Below are 16780 nucleotides of genomic sequence, written 5' to 3'. Positions count from 1 at the left end.
GTTTGCCATTTTTGCTTAAAAAATTACTAAAGCAATCAATTATCAAAATGACTGCAGATCAATTTTCAGTCATCTAATCAACAAACGGTTGCAGCTCTACATCATATTAAAGTAGGTAATTATGCTGTTCCTTACATTTAACTGTGTCACTGCACGTACTCATGATGGCACGTTTTTGGCTTTTATTCTGAAAGCTATGTCTGCAGACTTCCGCTCTTGTTCTAGTTATTTCCCGCAGACTTCACGCAGCTCATTCCAGACCACCAGGCGCACCAGCAGCCCCAGTCTCTGCTGACTCAGTGCCTTACCAGCAGTCCCTCCACCCGAGATACAGCATCCAGAAACCGACGCACACTCCTCCGGTCAACCCGCCCCGGCACCACCGTACAGACATGGCTAAGACCGCAATCGGTGAGTTTTGCACTTGATATTGTGTGTTTTTTGTGTGTTTTTTTCTGAGATAGCGGCTTCGCAGGTTTGAGGATGCTGAGAGGCTGTGGCGACACCCATGGCACAAAAGGATGCAGGGTTGCTGAGAGGGAGCGGCCAAACTCCTTTGCAAGTCACTTCGAAAAAAATGAAGTTTTGCAAAAATGAAGCAGCATTTTCTTCTTCAATCTCATAAAAAAAGAGTTTATTTTCCTACGTACAAATGAGTGCTGATCGGAATGAGGTAGTTTAGGATTCAGTTTGCCATTATGAGTGACGCATATTTTTTTTTTAAATCCACTTTAAAGCCAGCGGAATAAATAGAATGAATCCATATCAACACATGAAAGGCGATGTTTTCCCCCCTCACAGCAGCATTTTGTCGATGCCTGCCTGCCGCACCTGCCCCTCACAGCCTGACTCAGAGCCGTGCAGCATAATGCAGCGCCAGCGACCCCACCCAACATCTCCGCTCCCCTTCAAAGCCAGCCAGCCGCTCTCCAGGGTGGGAGATATCTCACCGTGACAAATCTCCTCATCAAAACTGGGCCATCTTATGTAGCTGTTCTGTAAAAGCCAATTGAACTGATTTTTGTGGGTGACCGCTAAAGGCATGGATGAGAGAGAAAGAGAGAGAGAGAGGGGAAAGAGAGAGAGAGAAAAAAAAAACAGAGCATCCTTATCCAGAATTGCTTTGCAGTCGAGGGAAGAATTTATGACCGGCGATGAAAATGAATGTCGTCTCAGGAATATCAGCCTCCAATCCTGTTAGGACGGTTATTGACTGTAAATGTGGCCTATTATGTTCAATAACTGCATTATTATCAGGCCACAATTGGGGGTTTACAGCATTTGGTCGCAATATATGGAGAAATAAAATGAGATTGCATGTTATGGCAGATGGAAGGCCTTGTATTTTTTGTCAGCCCATGAATTTCCATATCAAGGCACGAACTGTGCAGGCCTATAAACACTAGCTGTGACCTGCAGGCTTTATGAAAAAGAAGCCAAAAGGCTAACCATATAGGAAAGTGTGTGTGTGTTTGTTTTAAGAGGTGTAGTGTCCAGTCAAGGGGATAGTCTATTTGTTTTCTGGTTGACTGGGCACTTGATGGGTGGAGGGGCACGCAGACAGACAGCAGTAAGGATAAGGGTAAGGCATGGTGTCTGGACACCGGCATCTAAACCCTGACTGTTATATTTATTCCCCTCTCCTCCTCCTCCTCCTCATTCCTCCTCCTCCTCCTCCTCCTCCTCCTCCATGATTTGAGCTGTGGACAGGCAGAATGGGATGGGCAGGAGCAGACACTCAGGGAGAAAGCAGTCATCATGCCAGTCAGCACTCAGCAGGTCGTTGAGTTCATTCAGGTTCCGTGCATTTTATTTACACAAACGATAGCGCACTTGATATTTTAGAATCATCATCAATCAACTTAATTCTACTTCCACTCCTGAGATGGACAAGCAAAAATACCTCAAGATTCATGGGTAAATGAACATTTACTGCTGTGTTTAGGGACTATAAGGCAGAATAAATACCATTGTGTATATGGTTATTTGTGAGTTTTTCTTTTCATTCTTTTTGGGGAGATTTGAGGATAGTATTAAATACAGACGTCCTAAGGGCTCTGCGCTACAAAATGGATCAGCTATTCCCCCAAACAAACTAGCCCTCAGAACCACTCCCGTGTGCATTAAGACCTCTAAGCACTTTTCCTGATCCTTATCATGCAGTCTTGTCATATCCAATTAGGTGTGGTCATTCAGCTGGTGCCCTAAAATCAATTCCTTTGTGCACAGAAACAGAAGCTACTTGGACAATAATACCATATATTATAAGCAAATAGTCATAGTCCAAATCCAGCTATATTTCTCATCTCAACATCTCTATCACTATTGTCATTATGGGCCATATGCGTAAAGCTTGAAAGTCTCATAATTCATCCTGATTTATTACCGAGTCCCATCGATCAATGCAGCACACCCTCATTACTGGTTCAGATGACTGTTGCTCTTAAAGAGGCTGAGAGGAAGCGGTGACATGAATCCAGCAGTGATGGTAACGCCATATGCTCATAGTCTGTTTGTCATGGGTGAAAATCAACATCTGGGTAAGACAGTTCAGACATTTCAGCATCCTAGTTTGGCAAATTTGGGTTATTTTATACATCTCACACTGTGACCTGTTCGCCTTAGATATTTGGCCGGAACATATTTGCGCTTTTAATATTTTGTGACGCAATATCATTCTGCAATTTGAATATAGTGATCTACAGCTGGTTGATTAGTCGATAAACAGAAATTTAACAGGCAATGATTCTGACATTGCTTAATCATTTAAGTCGTTTTTCAAGCAAAGATTGGTTGTCTTATGTCTTATGTGATAATAAACTGAATATCTTTGGATTTCTGGACTGATTGTCAAACAAAATAAGACATTTGAAGACGCAACATTGAGCTTTGGGAAACTGTGATGGGTGTTTTAGACATTTTATGAACCAAAAGAATGATCAATTAATAGGAAATGATCTTCAGTTGCAGCCCTGAGCTCTTTGGGCGGATACAGGGTAGGGTTTTGCAGAATCATACTACAGGCCCACCACTTTCGAATCGAATGCCTGAACCTGCCCTTGATCATCTGGGTGCCATTACATTTCATTTAATAGCCAATTTTGTTCCAGTAATACCTTCATAATTTCGTGATTATATTGTTGTCGGGTGGCCCTGCAGTAAAGGGCCTGCATGCGCCTAACGCGGATGCCAAGCCCACACTGCTCTTGAGCTATAGATCCGAGGAGGGCAATAAATGCTGTACTGCACAGGGTCATATTTTGTGGGTTGGTCTTAACAGGCAGTTTGCTCATAGCCTTTTCAACAGTGCCTTTCAATTTTTTTTTTTCACTTTGTGCCTTTTCGCCCAAAGTAACTCTATTCTTCAAGCCCCATTCTCGGTTTAAATTTTTTATAATGGTGGCGTTTTTAAGACAAGATGAAGGCAGGGAGGAAGAGTGTGGTTGAGAGAAATAAGGCAAGAAAAGTACCAAACAGAGGTGTGGTGGTTTGTGCTAATGCAGAATTGAAGCTCTTAAGAGATGCAGTGTGTGGGAGAAAAATAGAAAAATAGAGTAAGACGGAGAGGATGGGACTGAGAGGGAGGATACATCAGCAACAGATGAATCGGGGGCTTGGGGGATGCAGAAGGTGCTGGGGAAGAGGGATGCTTGCGGGGGAGGAGGTACAGTAGATATTGATGATCTGTGCTCTTCGGCTGATGGATTGAAAGAGGAAGTGCAGTTTGCTGGCTGCGTGTCTGTGGTCGGGACAGGAGGAGCAGCTCTCTGATAGCGAGGATGCAGAGCTGACTGGTTGAAACCAGCCTGCTTGAATAGGGTAGAAGCTTTAAAGTGGTGTCATCCCTGTCTGGCGTTAGTTTGTTTCAGCTCATATTCTCATATGGAGAAAAAAAAACACCCGGCCTAAAACTCAGACAACATTTCTGAACAGACGTATTTGGACTTTTCCTGCTGTGGAATTGCAAAGGATGTCATCCAGGATCATTTATCATTTTTATGAGTCTCATCCACAGGGAATGAGCTTATTACCACAGCCATTACAGAAGAAAAAGATATTTTCTCTCAGGGGTAATAAACTTGCAATATCATATTTTTTTCACAGCGGAGAATCTCATATTTTTTTGATTATGGATATAAAAGCAATATCTCAGAGGTTGTGAGTTAGAAAGCTACAGCTCAGTTTAAACTCACAGTGAGTGCTTATCTTCCAAGATAAAGAAATCAAATTTACTCTGATAGATGGTAAAAACCAAACTTACAGCACTCACCTAAAAAAAAAACTAAACAAAGCAACAAATCAACAATTCAATTTATCAACTACTAAATCAGCAGACAGATAATCTGCACAGTCATTTAAAAAAAGAAGAAGAAAAAAAAACATAGTTCAGCACAGAAAAAGCTGCAACCAGAACTTGGCAACCACTAAACAAGAATCTCTGCTGATCTGCTTCGTAAGCACTTAACCCAAATTACATGCTCCACTGAATTGTTAACTGTTTGAGTCTTGAGCTGTCAAGTGGGGGTGTGTGTGGGAGAAAATGGCTGCTGGGGTCTTGACATATACACAGCACCTAATGAGCGTGTGACAACCCTCCAAAAGCTCTCCTCTCCCCCTCTTGTCAGCAGAAATGGTGCGGTCCACTAATTACAAATTAAAGTGCCATCCACCTGAGGTGGCTGCTTCCATTAGGCAGTCCTGGGGGCAGTTCATGGCGGCTGCAAGTCCCTCTGGGAGTTGCCCCCTTGTCCTGGTTCTTAATCCTCATGTCTGTGTTTTCTGTTTATATCAGAAAGGTGTTAGCATGATAATCAGCCCCACCCAAATATCCAAGCGTTCCCTCCCTCTCTCTCCATCTTCCTCCACCCGCTCTTTTGTCGTCAACAGTTCTTTCATCTGAGAAATATCTCTTACTCTTCTGTTTCTCTACCAAACTCCACCATTATCTCCTTTCCTACTCAACCCCTCTCTCCTTTCTTCCATGCTCTCACCCTCTCCCGCTACCTCCTCAGGGAAGGGGTTAACAAGGGCATCAGAGAGTAGTGCGAGCTACATCTGAGAGTTGATCACATTACTGTGGCGTCTGCCAGTCTGCAGGGCAGAAAGTGAGACACAGAGAGGAGAAGAAGAAGAGGGAGTGAGCGGGGAATAAGAGTAAGGAAGAGGATTTGGATCAATCACACTGAACACTGTACCCCACCATGGAGAGGCTCTTTCACAGTAAATCTCATTTCTGGCTTTGCAGCTGTAAGCTTTCTGCAAATCATGAATCAGTGTGGCACATTTCAGCCCTGCAGGCCTTGTGTGCTCTGGGTGATGAATTATGCCATACTATGACAGTTGGCATGCAAATCTGCACCATGAGGCAGGGTACCTTGATAGAACACATCAGCCATGTACAAAAGCAAAACATTTCACAAGCTGCAGCGTGTTGCAGATATTTTTGCCGTTCTCCCTGCAGGGAATTGAGGCTCACATTACAAAGTAGTAGCAGCCAAATTCACAGGAATAAAAAAATCAAGGTGAGACAAGGTTGGTTGTTCTTTTCGTTTCCTTTTTTTTCTGTCTGCCCTTTGGAACATTTTGTCCCGCCCTATTGAGCAGGTTGCCAAATACAGCCAGTATGATTTTTGGTGCCAGCTTTGATTCAGTGTTATTAACTTTTTGGACCATAAATGGACCATGGGATGGACAGTCATATTGCTGTGTTATGCTGATAAGCTAAACCCTTGGCTAATAGCCTGTATACATAAGCCACAGACAAAGAAGATAAGAAACAGCCCAAAGACTGTCGCAGCATCCAACCTAAACCCTCTTTGCTTTTCAAATTACCTGAAAAGCGTAAAACTAATCTCTGATGTTTTTTAGGAGTTAGCCAGAGAATGGCTGAGAGGCAATAGGGCGTTGGTCTGGCTACGTTAATAAATAATAGGCCGAAATGAAAAGCATAGCTAATGATGTGTGGAGAATCCTGTAGGGACGGCAGCATCTTGGCTGGTGGGGAAATTAGGCCAAGTAAGGACACAACCATCCTGCTCCCCTCGTGGTGCAGTGAAAACAAAGGCCACAAAATCTCCACAAAACCTAAGGCAGTTCAGCTCCACCAGACATCCTTTGATGAGGCGTTTTTTGGGGGGGGGAATGTGATGAATAAATATTCCTCTAAAAATCTTGATCAAGGACCTCCTGTGGAGGTGGAAGTAGGTTAATGATGTTTCATATTTTTGTATGTTAGTGGGTTAATGATGTCTCATCTTTGAACATGTACGTTAGCAGTTGCGCTGGTTTACACGCAGCTGTTTGTGTGCAACAAACTAACACACAGTCGTATTTCAATTTATTCCCTCAGCTTACAAAGAGAAGATGAAGGAGATTTCAGTTCTCTCTCTCATCTGCTCTTGTCTGTACCCTGAGACCCGAAAAAACATCATGGGTGACTTTGACGGTACGTGGCAATCGGACTTTTCATCTTCTTTATGAAACATGCTTGAATGAAAAGTCATACTGAGGCTTTCTTTATTTGTTTCTCATTGATGTGCACGCACACATGCAGACATGGACATAAAGCCCATTAACAAGCGAGCCTCAGGCCAGGCCTTTGAGGTCATCCTGAAGCCGTCCTCCCCCGTGTCTGATGCTGCCCACTGCATCACCAACCCCCCAAAGAGGGACATTTCCCTGGAGGACATCCAGAAGAAACTGGAGGCAGCTGAGGACCGGAGGAGAGTAAGGATGTTTCCAATCATTTTCATTGTACCCAGCTGCCACATGTCACTTTGTTTCAGTAAGGGCCAAGAGCCACGAAATCTGTAATCAACCTTTCTGTGATACCAAAACACAACCATTATGACCTTCCACGTTTACACAATATTACTGGAATACTTGACTTCCCTTGACACCTAGTTTGATGTCTGGTTGTTTGGTCAATCGTGCGTCACATCGACTACTGCAACTGCCACGAAAAATCTAACCCGACACTGGCTAATTCCTGCATATCATTGATTCGAACGTCAATACAGTCAGTCCCCCAGCTGACAAATCCAGCAGCCCACCAACAAATCAATCACCCAATCAATAACAGAGAACACCAGATGTCCAGTACTGTAGGTTGAACATACAGTATATTATATAAATTGTAGTACATGCCGTGAGAGGATGAGGATGGTAAGGAGAGAAATTCTGTTACATCCATATATTTAATGTGTTGAACCACCTCTGACTCATGCTTCAATTTTAGGAAAAATCGATGAATAGTATTTTGGTAAATCACTGTCTCGCTATCGACACCTTTCTCCCTGACTCATTCTCTCTGCTGCCTGTCCCTCGTCCTCCTCCTCCTCTTCCTCCTCCAGTCCCAGGAGGCGCAGGTACTTCGGGCCCTGGCTGAGAAACGGGAGCACGAGCGTGACGTGCTGCTGAAGGCCATGGAGGAGAACAGCAACTTCAGCCGCATGGCTGAGGAGAAGCTCCAGCTGAAGATGGAGCAGATCGAGGAGAACCGGATGGCCTACCTGGCTGCCATAATGGAGCGCCTGCAGGAGAAGGTGAGGAGCAAGACTTTAGATTTACTGAGGATATAAATCCAAATCCCATTTCCCCATACGATTTTGACCCAACACGAAAGTCCAAATAATATTTACATTTTTATTCAATTAGTTAACTGTTAAATTATGTTTCTTAATTTAGTACAGTCTAAATTCTATTTTAAAGCCATTTAACTCACAACAAATTAAAATTCTGGTGGTGCAATAAAAAAAAACCTCTTTACATATCATTAGTTGTTTGTCTTATACAACAATTATACAACAACTATGAAATATCCAGTAGGTGATTTAACTTTTAATTATAGAATGTAAACTCCCTCAAGATTACTAAACCCACCAATGTCCTGAAAAATATACTGTGTCACATCAGTGTGATATCAGTGTCCTCAGTGGTGCTACAGCCCTGGATGAGTGGCACCAGCTACTTGTAAATCCAGTACTAGTGTCTGTGTCTAAATTCTTACAAGTTTTAAACTAGCAATTTTATAAATCAGGTGTTTTTAACATCGCAAACTGTAACATAACCTCCTAATAACCAATTTAGAGAGCCAAACAATACAACTTAACTGACAATCCTTTGTAAATGTATGACTTTTGTATTCGACCAAATCAGTTAGTGGTATTCATGCCATTTAGAATGAGAGGGAAATATCCAATTATGCTAAAATAACTGACATTTTTTAATCAGTCATTTCATCTGATGTTTTGTAATCTGAAGGAGATATTGTTTGTTAAATTGAATTAAAATCTTCCAACTTCACATAATTATTAACCAGTATTTTGATCAAATGTTTAGTCGGATATGTCGACTCTCTTTGTTGGTTCAGTTAGCTACTCACGCAACAGTTACAGTGGATTTAATAGAAATAGTTTGTGTGGTAAAACACTTTTTTATTTTGTAATGTGTAGTTTTAACTAGGCTAAATTTGACCTTAAGGAGTGATATGGTTAAACCATCTGATGAAGATGGGGGACAGGTGGGAGGAGAGTAAGGGACATTTTGAAAAAGTGACACAGGAATGATAGAAAAAAAAATGATGAAATGAAGATGAGAAAGACAAGGGTAAGGAGGGCCGATACATCTGCTATCAATTAGGGGTTTGGTGCAGTCCAGTGCCTGGAGGGTGGGAGAGAGGAAGAGGAAGAAGAAGAGAGAGGAGCTTTGGGGTGGACAGGACGACAGGCAGAAAAAGAAAATGAAGGAATTCGTCACTGCAAAGGTCAAAGAAGAGAAATGGTGCAGTGAGCAAGAAAAAAACGTCAGGAGAGGGCCGGCAGCAGTAAAAAAAAAAACATGACATCCTCAATGTGTGTCTTTGTGTTTTTGCCAGGAGAGGCATGCTCAGGAGGTGCGCAGGAACAAGGAGTTGAAAGAAGAGTTGACAGCGTGAGAAACCCCAACTGGTTCTACGTCCCACCTCAAACCCCACCCCCCCATCACCACCCCTGACCCTGAGGAACACCCCTCCCCCCTCCCACCACCTTATCCCACATTTCCCCACCTACGCCATACTCCCCCCATACTACTATGAAACTACCACAGCCTGAGACACCACCCCGAGACAGTGGGAGGTTCAAACGGGGTTGGGGGTGGAAAACAAAAAAGCGAAAATGATTTACAAAAAAAAAAAAGAAAATTAATGTCTCCCGCCCACTCTTCCCAAAAAAAGAATGTTTTTGCTCTTGTTTCAAATGAGAAGAAAAATCAAATTGACAAGTGACAGTGGGTATTGGTTTTTTGTAAATACTTCTTTTTTTGTTATATACAGTACGATACAAGCAGCAAAAGTATTGATTGCAGTGTGCCATTTTTATATATAAGTTTCCTCTCCCTGCATATATATGGATGTAATAATTTGTTCATTTTCATGTTTTTTTATGTTTGTTCATTTCAGCCTGAGAATCTTTTTTTTCTCTTGTGTGGTAACAGGCTTAGGTGTTTGTTGTGAGTTTGCCAGCTAGCTGATGTTTGCTGTGACTGCTTGCGTCCTCACAAGCGTTGCATCCTGGCTCCCTTCCCTCGTCCCTTCTAGTGGGCACTTACTCATTTGACCCCCCAGATCTGGAAGCAAAAATTGGATTTGTGTTTGGTGATTTTCCATCCAGTTTATGCCAATGTTCCAATTAGCGAGGGATGTGTGCAGGAAAGTTGGCAGAAGGAAAGGGGACAGTTTGCGTTTTTGTGGGGACCGCAAGCCGTCGCTGCACATCCACTCCTGTGAGGTAGATGGTGACTGTACCACAGGAGAACACTATAGCATTTAATGAGCCCATCCTCATCCTCCTTCCCTCCGTCTGCAGCCTCTTCATCTCTCCACGTATATACATACTGTAGAAGCACTCACTCACACGCTCTCCACATGGGCAGGCATTTAGCCAATCACAGCACAGAGCTCAGGAGGAGCTCGCTAAACTCTGTCCATCTGGCACCGGAAAGCTCAAATAACATCCCTGACCAATGGCGGGCCTCTTATATTCCTCAAAAACAAACTTCCAATCACGTTCCAATCACATATTACTGTAATATATAACACAACTGAGGTTAAAGTGCATCCTAAGAAAGTGCAAAATACTTCACCTGAGATCAGACTTGTTACTGTGAATCTTACACTGGAGAAAATACAAATAAGTTCCACCTTCCTCCATTTCATAGAGGCTAGAGTAGTGCTCAAGATCATCAGCACCTACTGGAATCATTGCACTTCACTCCAAGACACTGTCAATGCCACTGAAAGGCTGGCACAAGAAAGATATTTAAGCCATAACAGGTATCACTGCAACAACGATTCATGAACACAGTATTTCCATCTGTAAAGGTGTATATGAGTGTATTAAAGTACCAGAGTAACCAGGGGTGTTGAAGCCTGAGGTTGAACCCTGTCGGTCACACACGCACGGTTGGCCCATAGGTGTGTGTGTGAGTGTGTGTGTGTGTATTTCAGAAAGGGCGGGTCGATAACCGAACGTTTGTGCCATGTGAAGTATAAACCAACACCGTCACAGTGTGTAACAACTGTTCACCACAGACAGTGACTATCCTGCCTGCCTCTCTCTCTCTTTCCTCTGTCCATTTGTGTGTTTCCCCCCTCTCCACATATATCTTTGTGAGCAAGCAGTGGTTAATAAAGATTTGGGGTTCAGTGAATGAAACTTGTCTGGAGAGTGGCTTCTTTCACATACTGTTCACGTAGTGCCACTTGATTTACTTGACAAACTTGACAAATATATACAGTACCTTTAACAATATATCAGATTATATTGAGGCACAAGTTACCATATTATAGGGATGAAACTAATGATTGTTTCATTAAAGATTAATGTCTCTTTTTAATGATTAATTATTTATTCATTTGATCTGTAAAAGAAACATCAGAAAACAATGAAACATGCTCATTATAATCCCCCAGGGCCCAAGTTTAAATCTTTAAATTAACAACTTTAAAAAATGATTCAATTGAAGAGGACCTATAGTGCTTTTCTGAGTTTTTCCTTACTTATAGTGTGTTACATAGGTTTTTGTGCATGTAAATGGTCTACAGAGTCACAATGATCAAAGTTTACACCAAAGGGAGTAACTCTGAAAATTTTCTCTTTTGTATGAAACGCCTCGTTGGGGGTCAAAACATTCCTTCCTGATCCTGTTGAAGTCAATACATCTCTTGGTGCTGCCCACCTGCAAACCTGGCACGCCCCCACATAAGGCACAGGGCCTTACTTATAATAAAGACTTTTCTTTAGTTTTGTAGCCATGCCGCAGAAGCGATGTTCTCAATTACCGCAACCTGATCACCTTAGTAAGAAGCAGCATAGCAAAGATATAAATGCTTAAACGTTTGTCAGTATTGACATGCTGTACCTCATTAGCTCAGATAAATTATCAATAATTTTTCAGTAACTATATGCACTAGTTTAATTCATTCAGATTTACCATCATAAGCCAGCAGGAGATGAAGTGGTGGAGACTCCCTACCTGTGGCCTGTCTGTCTGATCCTCCATTATTTATATTGCCTTAGTCCGGAAGTTTCCACACATAAAACAAATCAAACGGGTCTTGCATAAAAGTATTCCAAGTTATGAATATAGTCCCAAAGTCTTTGCAGGCAGCATCTTCATTCACAGCGCTGGTCATATTTCTTCCTCCTTCCGGCTGCGGGACGGTGGGTACGCTTGTTTTCTGCTCCAGTCCAGCTTGTGAAGGTGGATCAGGTATATCTTCTTCCGGTTCAAAACCGGACCCTTGCTCAAAACTATAAGGCACAACCGAAACCGCCACAACCGTTTGTTTACACAAGACATGCGGAACTTATCGTTGCCATGGTAGTTGCCCCTTCAGGGGGGGGAGGGGTGCCTTAAAGAGCCCTGAGCCCAAACAGAGTATTTTAAACAGAGTGCATAGAGTACAGTATAAAATGTACAGAAAAAAAAGAAAAATAATGTCTTCAGAACACTGAAGCATGTAGCCTACATCTATTTTAGTTGACACCAAGTATCAAATGATAAATACTAAAAATGGCCATAATAGGTCCCCTTAAACCTTTTTCATGGCACAATTTATTTAGCTCTTTTCAGGACACTTGCCATTGTTGACGATGGCTGACTGTTTTGGCTGAGAGAGCCGCTGTTATGGTATTAATTACATCTGTGCTTTCCCCTGCTATGACAAGTCAAAATATCTGTTGTGAAACAGACACATTCAAAGTGATCGGAAAATTAGAAAAACACTCTTTAACCAGTGAATCCTTGTGATAAATGACTTACAAAATTAATAAAATATCACAATTACTCTTGATTAATTTTCACTCAGTTGAGTGATCTATCAAAAATCAACTTATTATTTCACAAATCATTTCGACTGCAAATAGTATGCAGCCATTTAATCACATTTACAGGGTGGCATCTTTTTGATTAGAACACTCTATTATCTATCTACTATTCTTCTACTTCACCACATTTCAGTACTTTTTAATCCACTACATTTATGTAAAAGCTATAGTTACAAGTTATTAATTTTCTATACAAAACATACAGTATGACCAGTTTATAAAAGATTAAAAACACAACAGTGAATAAAATTATAGAATAAAGCTCCACCTAACAATAATAATAATCCAGTGAAAATATACATATACTGTATATGTGCCATTGTGCATTATTCATACATTTAAGTAAATTTAATATTGAGTGTTGTTACATTGAGTTACCGCTACTTTTACTTAACATACTTCTATGGACCTTCAGTTTTCCTGTTCCACAATATCCAAAGTTGAAGTACCACTTATGACCAGTTGGGGGAGACAAAAGACAAGTTGTCTTCACTGAAAATGTGATTGACCTTGGGGTTTTGGCTGCAGTGAAGCTTACATCACTACCTGGCCCTGCATCATCCTCAGTAATAGAGGAAAGGTCCAGGGGAATGGCGAAAGAGATCAAAGGGGAAAGACAGAGACAAACAGATGAAAGAGGGAGGGACATTTTGGCAAGTGAGTGAAATTTTGGTCCAGCAGACGAAGAGACGGCGTGTAGGAGCTGAGAACAGAAGGTGCAGCTGGTGCAAGCTGAAACGATGGCAAAGAGACAAAACTGTTCTCTGCACACTTCCTTTCTCACAGTTTCTCAGTCCCTCTCTCCTGCTCTCTCCTTTGGCCTCCCTCTTCTTTTTCTCTCTTCCCTCCATCTCCTACTCTATGCTCAATCACTCCTTCCTTTCCTTCTTCATCCTCTTCCAACCTTCCCTCCCTCCCTCTTTCCTCCTCCTCTAGTTCCCACGGAGCGCATGGGGCCAGCCGGGCTGCTATTGTCCAGGATATCCCCTCCTTGTTAATGGTTTCCTGTGCACACACAGAGGGCTGCTGAGAGAAACAAGCAGCCTCATCTGATACCAGGCGTCGCCACGTACTGCAAGCGTACACACACACATACACACATACACAAACATACACACATGAAAACAACTGCAGGCACATACGGTACATGGACACAGAAATACACTCATACCCATGCGCACTTTTTGAACAAACAGACATGCAGATGCACACATAAAAACACACTGATAAAGCCACAGGTGACGTATCAGAAGTCTTTTATTACAGGGAAGTTGTCATTACCACCAGCAACAACTTTGAGAAGCTGAAAATCTGACTTGTCAGTGCTCGCTTGTGTTTTGTACAACCATAAAATATACAAACTCACAGTGAGGTTTATCAGGAGAACCACAAATATCAGGGGGAAACGATGAGTTGGAATTTCTAAATGTTTCTAAAGACAATAATGATTAAAAAAAACTGAACAGTGTGTCCTTGTTTCACTGCAACTGCTTTAATGGATAAAGCATGACTCCCTCTTGGTAAATACTGATTGACAATGCTACTCTGCTGAGCAAACACAAGAGACAAGGTCATAAAAACACCATTTACATGAGAAAAAACTAGAAAAGCTGGTAAAAACTGGTAAAACATATGTGAAGCTTGGATTGTTAAAGACAAAATTTACTGTAGAGAGGAAGCATAACTTGAGGAAGTAAGCTTAAACAATAGAGCACCATATGAACATCAAGAGGTTGTGGGTAAATCACGGTTAAGTTTATTTCAACCAAGCTGGTAGCTAACTTCTGTTCCCAGTATTTAGTCAAACAAACACCTGGTTTCGGTTATTCCACCCCATAAAATGCTGTAAAAAGGGGGTGACTCTCCACCACTTCGAGCCCTCCTTTCACACCACCCTCTCTGTGTAACCAGGGCATCAACACTGGGTGTTTCAGCTCAGGGGGAAAACAAAGGGGGGACAGTTTCACCCAGGAACTTGACGGACGGCAACTGCTTGACCATCTGGAAAAGCCATTCCTGATAGGCTGACAACAGTGGGTGAAAACTTCTAAAGGGGTGGGCAGGAACACAGACCAATCAACACAATAAATCACTCTTGCTGCTTTTTAGTCGTGGTCTCCCTCCTCACTGTTTTCTCTTCTATACAAAACACAATACGTTAGCAAGAAAATAGAAATCCTATAGCTAGGTATATCCTCTGTGGGATGTCAACATCATAGAAAAAATAGTACTTTCATAGCAGGGAAAATAAAAAGTCTTGTCCTTGAAAGTCCAGCTCAGCTGGGTAGTCAGTTGAGTCTATATGTAGATTGTGTTGAGGTGCTCACTTCAGTCAGAAAGCTCCTATCTCCATACCCCAGGGTCTGTAGGGTTTCCCCACACTGGATGTTGGGGCTGGGGGGCTGATGGTGGTGGTGGGGGAGATGATGGGGAAGGCACTGAAGGGGAAGGGGAACGCCGACAGGGAGGAGAGGAGAGGAGGGGAGAGCTTGGACGCTGACGAGGGAACCAAGGCGGGGTGCAGGACGGTGGTAGGAGTGGCAGTCGTTGGGGGGACCCGGATCGGGCCTTGGTCTGAGTGGGGGGTGGCGCTGGTGCTGCGCCTGCCTGGGACGTGAGTCTCTGCAGCCGACGAGGATGCTGACGAGGAGGAGGAGGAAGACGTGGATGAAGTGGATGCAGACGACAGAGGAGTCTGTGGGCTGCTAGTGGCGCTGCGGGGTAAAGGTGCCAAAGCTGCCCCCTGTTGGTGCTGGAGGAGGAGGGGGTGGGTGAGGTGTGCAGGGGGAGATCCAAATGCAGAACCCCACGCCAGGTGACTCAGGCCAGAGTGAGCCTCCCGCTGACTGGCGTAGTTGTTCAGGTGGGAGACCAGACGGATCCGCAGAGGGTCTGTGCTGTCCAAGCCTTCGATTATACTCAGATAGCGGGCCGTCTCAGCCAGACACTCCCTGAAGCCCAAACCACGGTAGTCCATTGCCAGGGCATGGGCGTCAAAGTAACCTGAGGGCAGCGCAAGAAGACAGCTGGTTAGTTCATATGTCAGCTGATCTGCAAAAACAAGTTTGTCTGGAGCTGAGGGAGCTTTGTCTGGCATGAATCAATGCTCCCTTGGCTTTAGAAGTGTGAGAGAGTAAATAACCAGTCAAAATAAAACAGATTTTATTTGCCAGGTCTGTTGGAAAAATTTTAATATTCAATCTTAACATTTTCCTTATTTTCTCCTTTATAAATGTATTTATTAATTTTTCGAGGAAACTAAACATTGTATTTGATGTCCAGTTTTTGCCCTCAGTGTGATAATGCAACAAGTGAAAGGTGTTTTTCTGTAACTGTCAATGAATTCCAGACATTTACCTTTGCCTCCAGCAGCATGAAGCATCTTCAGATGATCAACAGTCATCTGCAAAATCTCTGCTTTCTCCAGTTTGGCTGAGCCCTTCAATGTGGGGGAGACAAATAGGAGCAGTTTACATATAAATAAACCGAAAGAACATAAATGAACAAAGTACTTTCGTGTCGTTTTGGAACTGTGTAGGCTATAAGTGATGTTAGAGCTTTGTTGTTTCTTACCTGTTTCTCGTAGGCGCTGGGGACCAGCCTGCGGAGCTCGCTCAGACTGTTGTTGATCCTGTCCCGGCGCCGTTTCTCAATGATCTGAAGAGGCAGAACACACGTCATTTAGTTATTCGCAGAAATGTGAAAAAATCTGGAGACATCATTCACAAGACTTCCAACTGCACAGATGTATTTCTATATAAGATTCACTTACTCCTCGACGTCTTTTCCTCGCCTGCACCTGAGTTGATGTAGTGGGAGACATGGATCCGAGAGGGGAGCTCATATTCCTTAATGGAGATGAAACAGTGAGGGGTCAATCGTACTCTTGACAGTTTTTTTTTTTTTTTAAGTTTAAAATAAGTAAAAAGTCTAGATATTTTTTACAACCGTTCTGTCCACTTCCGCGATCCACTAACCTGAATCACATAAAAGCAAATCAACTTTAAACTTACCCATTCTCATCTGCGCTCTCCTTCTCCACTTCAATGGTCTCATCCAGCTCGCTGTCCGAGGAGCTAAAGTCGTGATTCCTTTTCATTTTTGAATCGTCCACAATAGTCCTTCAGTGTGCTTGTCCTTGTCTGCCAGACGTGCGTCTGTCCAGGTTTGCCCAGAGCGCCTCCGTTTGAAGCGCGCAGCTTTCCCACGGTGTCATTTCAACGCTGCTCCCGGCCAACAGGGGCGGGGACTGGGACAATTCCACCCAATCACAGACCGGCCGTGGGTTTGACTGACAGCACAGTTGGCCCAAGCACATCCAAGTGCGCTTTGACAAGTCTGAGAGGAGGAAAAACGAGAGACATCTCACTCTGTGGGTATTTCTGGAGGCCTTGGAAGTGATTTAATTTAAA

The 16780-nt window shown here is 43.0% G+C and overlaps 3 protein-coding genes across 3 annotated transcripts in view; 1 reads left to right on the top strand and 2 right to left on the bottom strand.

The window, feature by feature from the left end:
- The window catches only part of si:dkeyp-120h9.1 (Y+L amino acid transporter 2-like), a 30601-nt gene extending 18781 nt beyond the window's left edge, over positions 1-11820 (bottom strand). Inside the window, exon 1 of the mRNA XM_056398926.1 lies at positions 11515-11820. The gene's annotated coding sequence lies outside the window, so the exon portion shown is untranslated. The remainder of the gene's footprint in view (positions 1-11514) is intronic.
- On the top strand, positions 247-10694 carry stmn2b (stathmin 2b). The gene is made up of 5 exons (XM_056398927.1): positions 247-411; positions 6350-6445; positions 6554-6726; positions 7353-7544; positions 8876-10694. The coding sequence occupies exons 1-5, from the start codon at positions 393-395 to the stop codon at positions 8933-8935; spliced, it is 540 nt and encodes a 179-aa protein (XP_056254902.1). The 5' UTR covers positions 247-392; the 3' UTR covers positions 8936-10694.
- Positions 11821-13607: 1787 nt separating the features above from the next.
- Positions 13608-16576, bottom strand: hey1 (hes-related family bHLH transcription factor with YRPW motif 1). Its single transcript, XM_056400148.1, has 5 exons — positions 16382-16576; positions 16141-16216; positions 15942-16025; positions 15726-15807; positions 13608-15371 (listed from the first exon to the last, which is right to left on the bottom strand). Exons 1-5 carry the CDS (start codon positions 16465-16467, stop codon positions 14701-14703), a joined length of 999 nt encoding a protein of 332 aa, XP_056256123.1. The 5' UTR covers positions 16468-16576; the 3' UTR covers positions 13608-14700.
- Positions 16577-16780: the final 204 nt, after the last annotated feature.

The sequence above is a fragment of the Seriola aureovittata genome, chromosome 16 (assembly GCF_021018895.1).
Source record: "Seriola aureovittata isolate HTS-2021-v1 ecotype China chromosome 16, ASM2101889v1, whole genome shotgun sequence".
NCBI classification, from domain to species: Eukaryota; Metazoa; Chordata; class Actinopteri; order Carangiformes; family Carangidae; genus Seriola; species Seriola aureovittata.
The sequence above is the reverse complement of the archived record's forward strand: the minus strand, read 5'-3'. Positions and strand labels throughout refer to the sequence as shown.

Bases quoted from the DNA above. Each gene is read 5' to 3' on its own strand.
- stmn2b (XM_056398927.1), top strand. The intron at 6,727-7,352 runs GTAAGGATGTTT...TTCCTCCTCCAG, and splicing joins CAGCTGAGGACCGGAGGAGA to TCCCAGGAGGCGCAGGTACT. The intron at 7,545-8,875 runs GTGAGGAGCAAG...TGTTTTTGCCAG, and splicing joins TGGAGCGCCTGCAGGAGAAG to GAGAGGCATGCTCAGGAGGT.
- hey1 (XM_056400148.1), bottom strand. From the start codon at position 16,467: ATGAAAAGGAATCACGACTTTAGCTCCTCGGACAGCGAGCTGGATGAG. The intron at 16,217-16,381 runs GTAAGTTTAAAG...ATCTCCATTAAG, and splicing joins GAGAGCGCAGATGAGAATGG to GAATATGAGCTCCCCTCTCG. The intron at 15,808-15,941 runs GTAAGAAACAAC...CCCACATTGAAG, and splicing joins CCAGCGCCTACGAGAAACAG to GGCTCAGCCAAACTGGAGAA.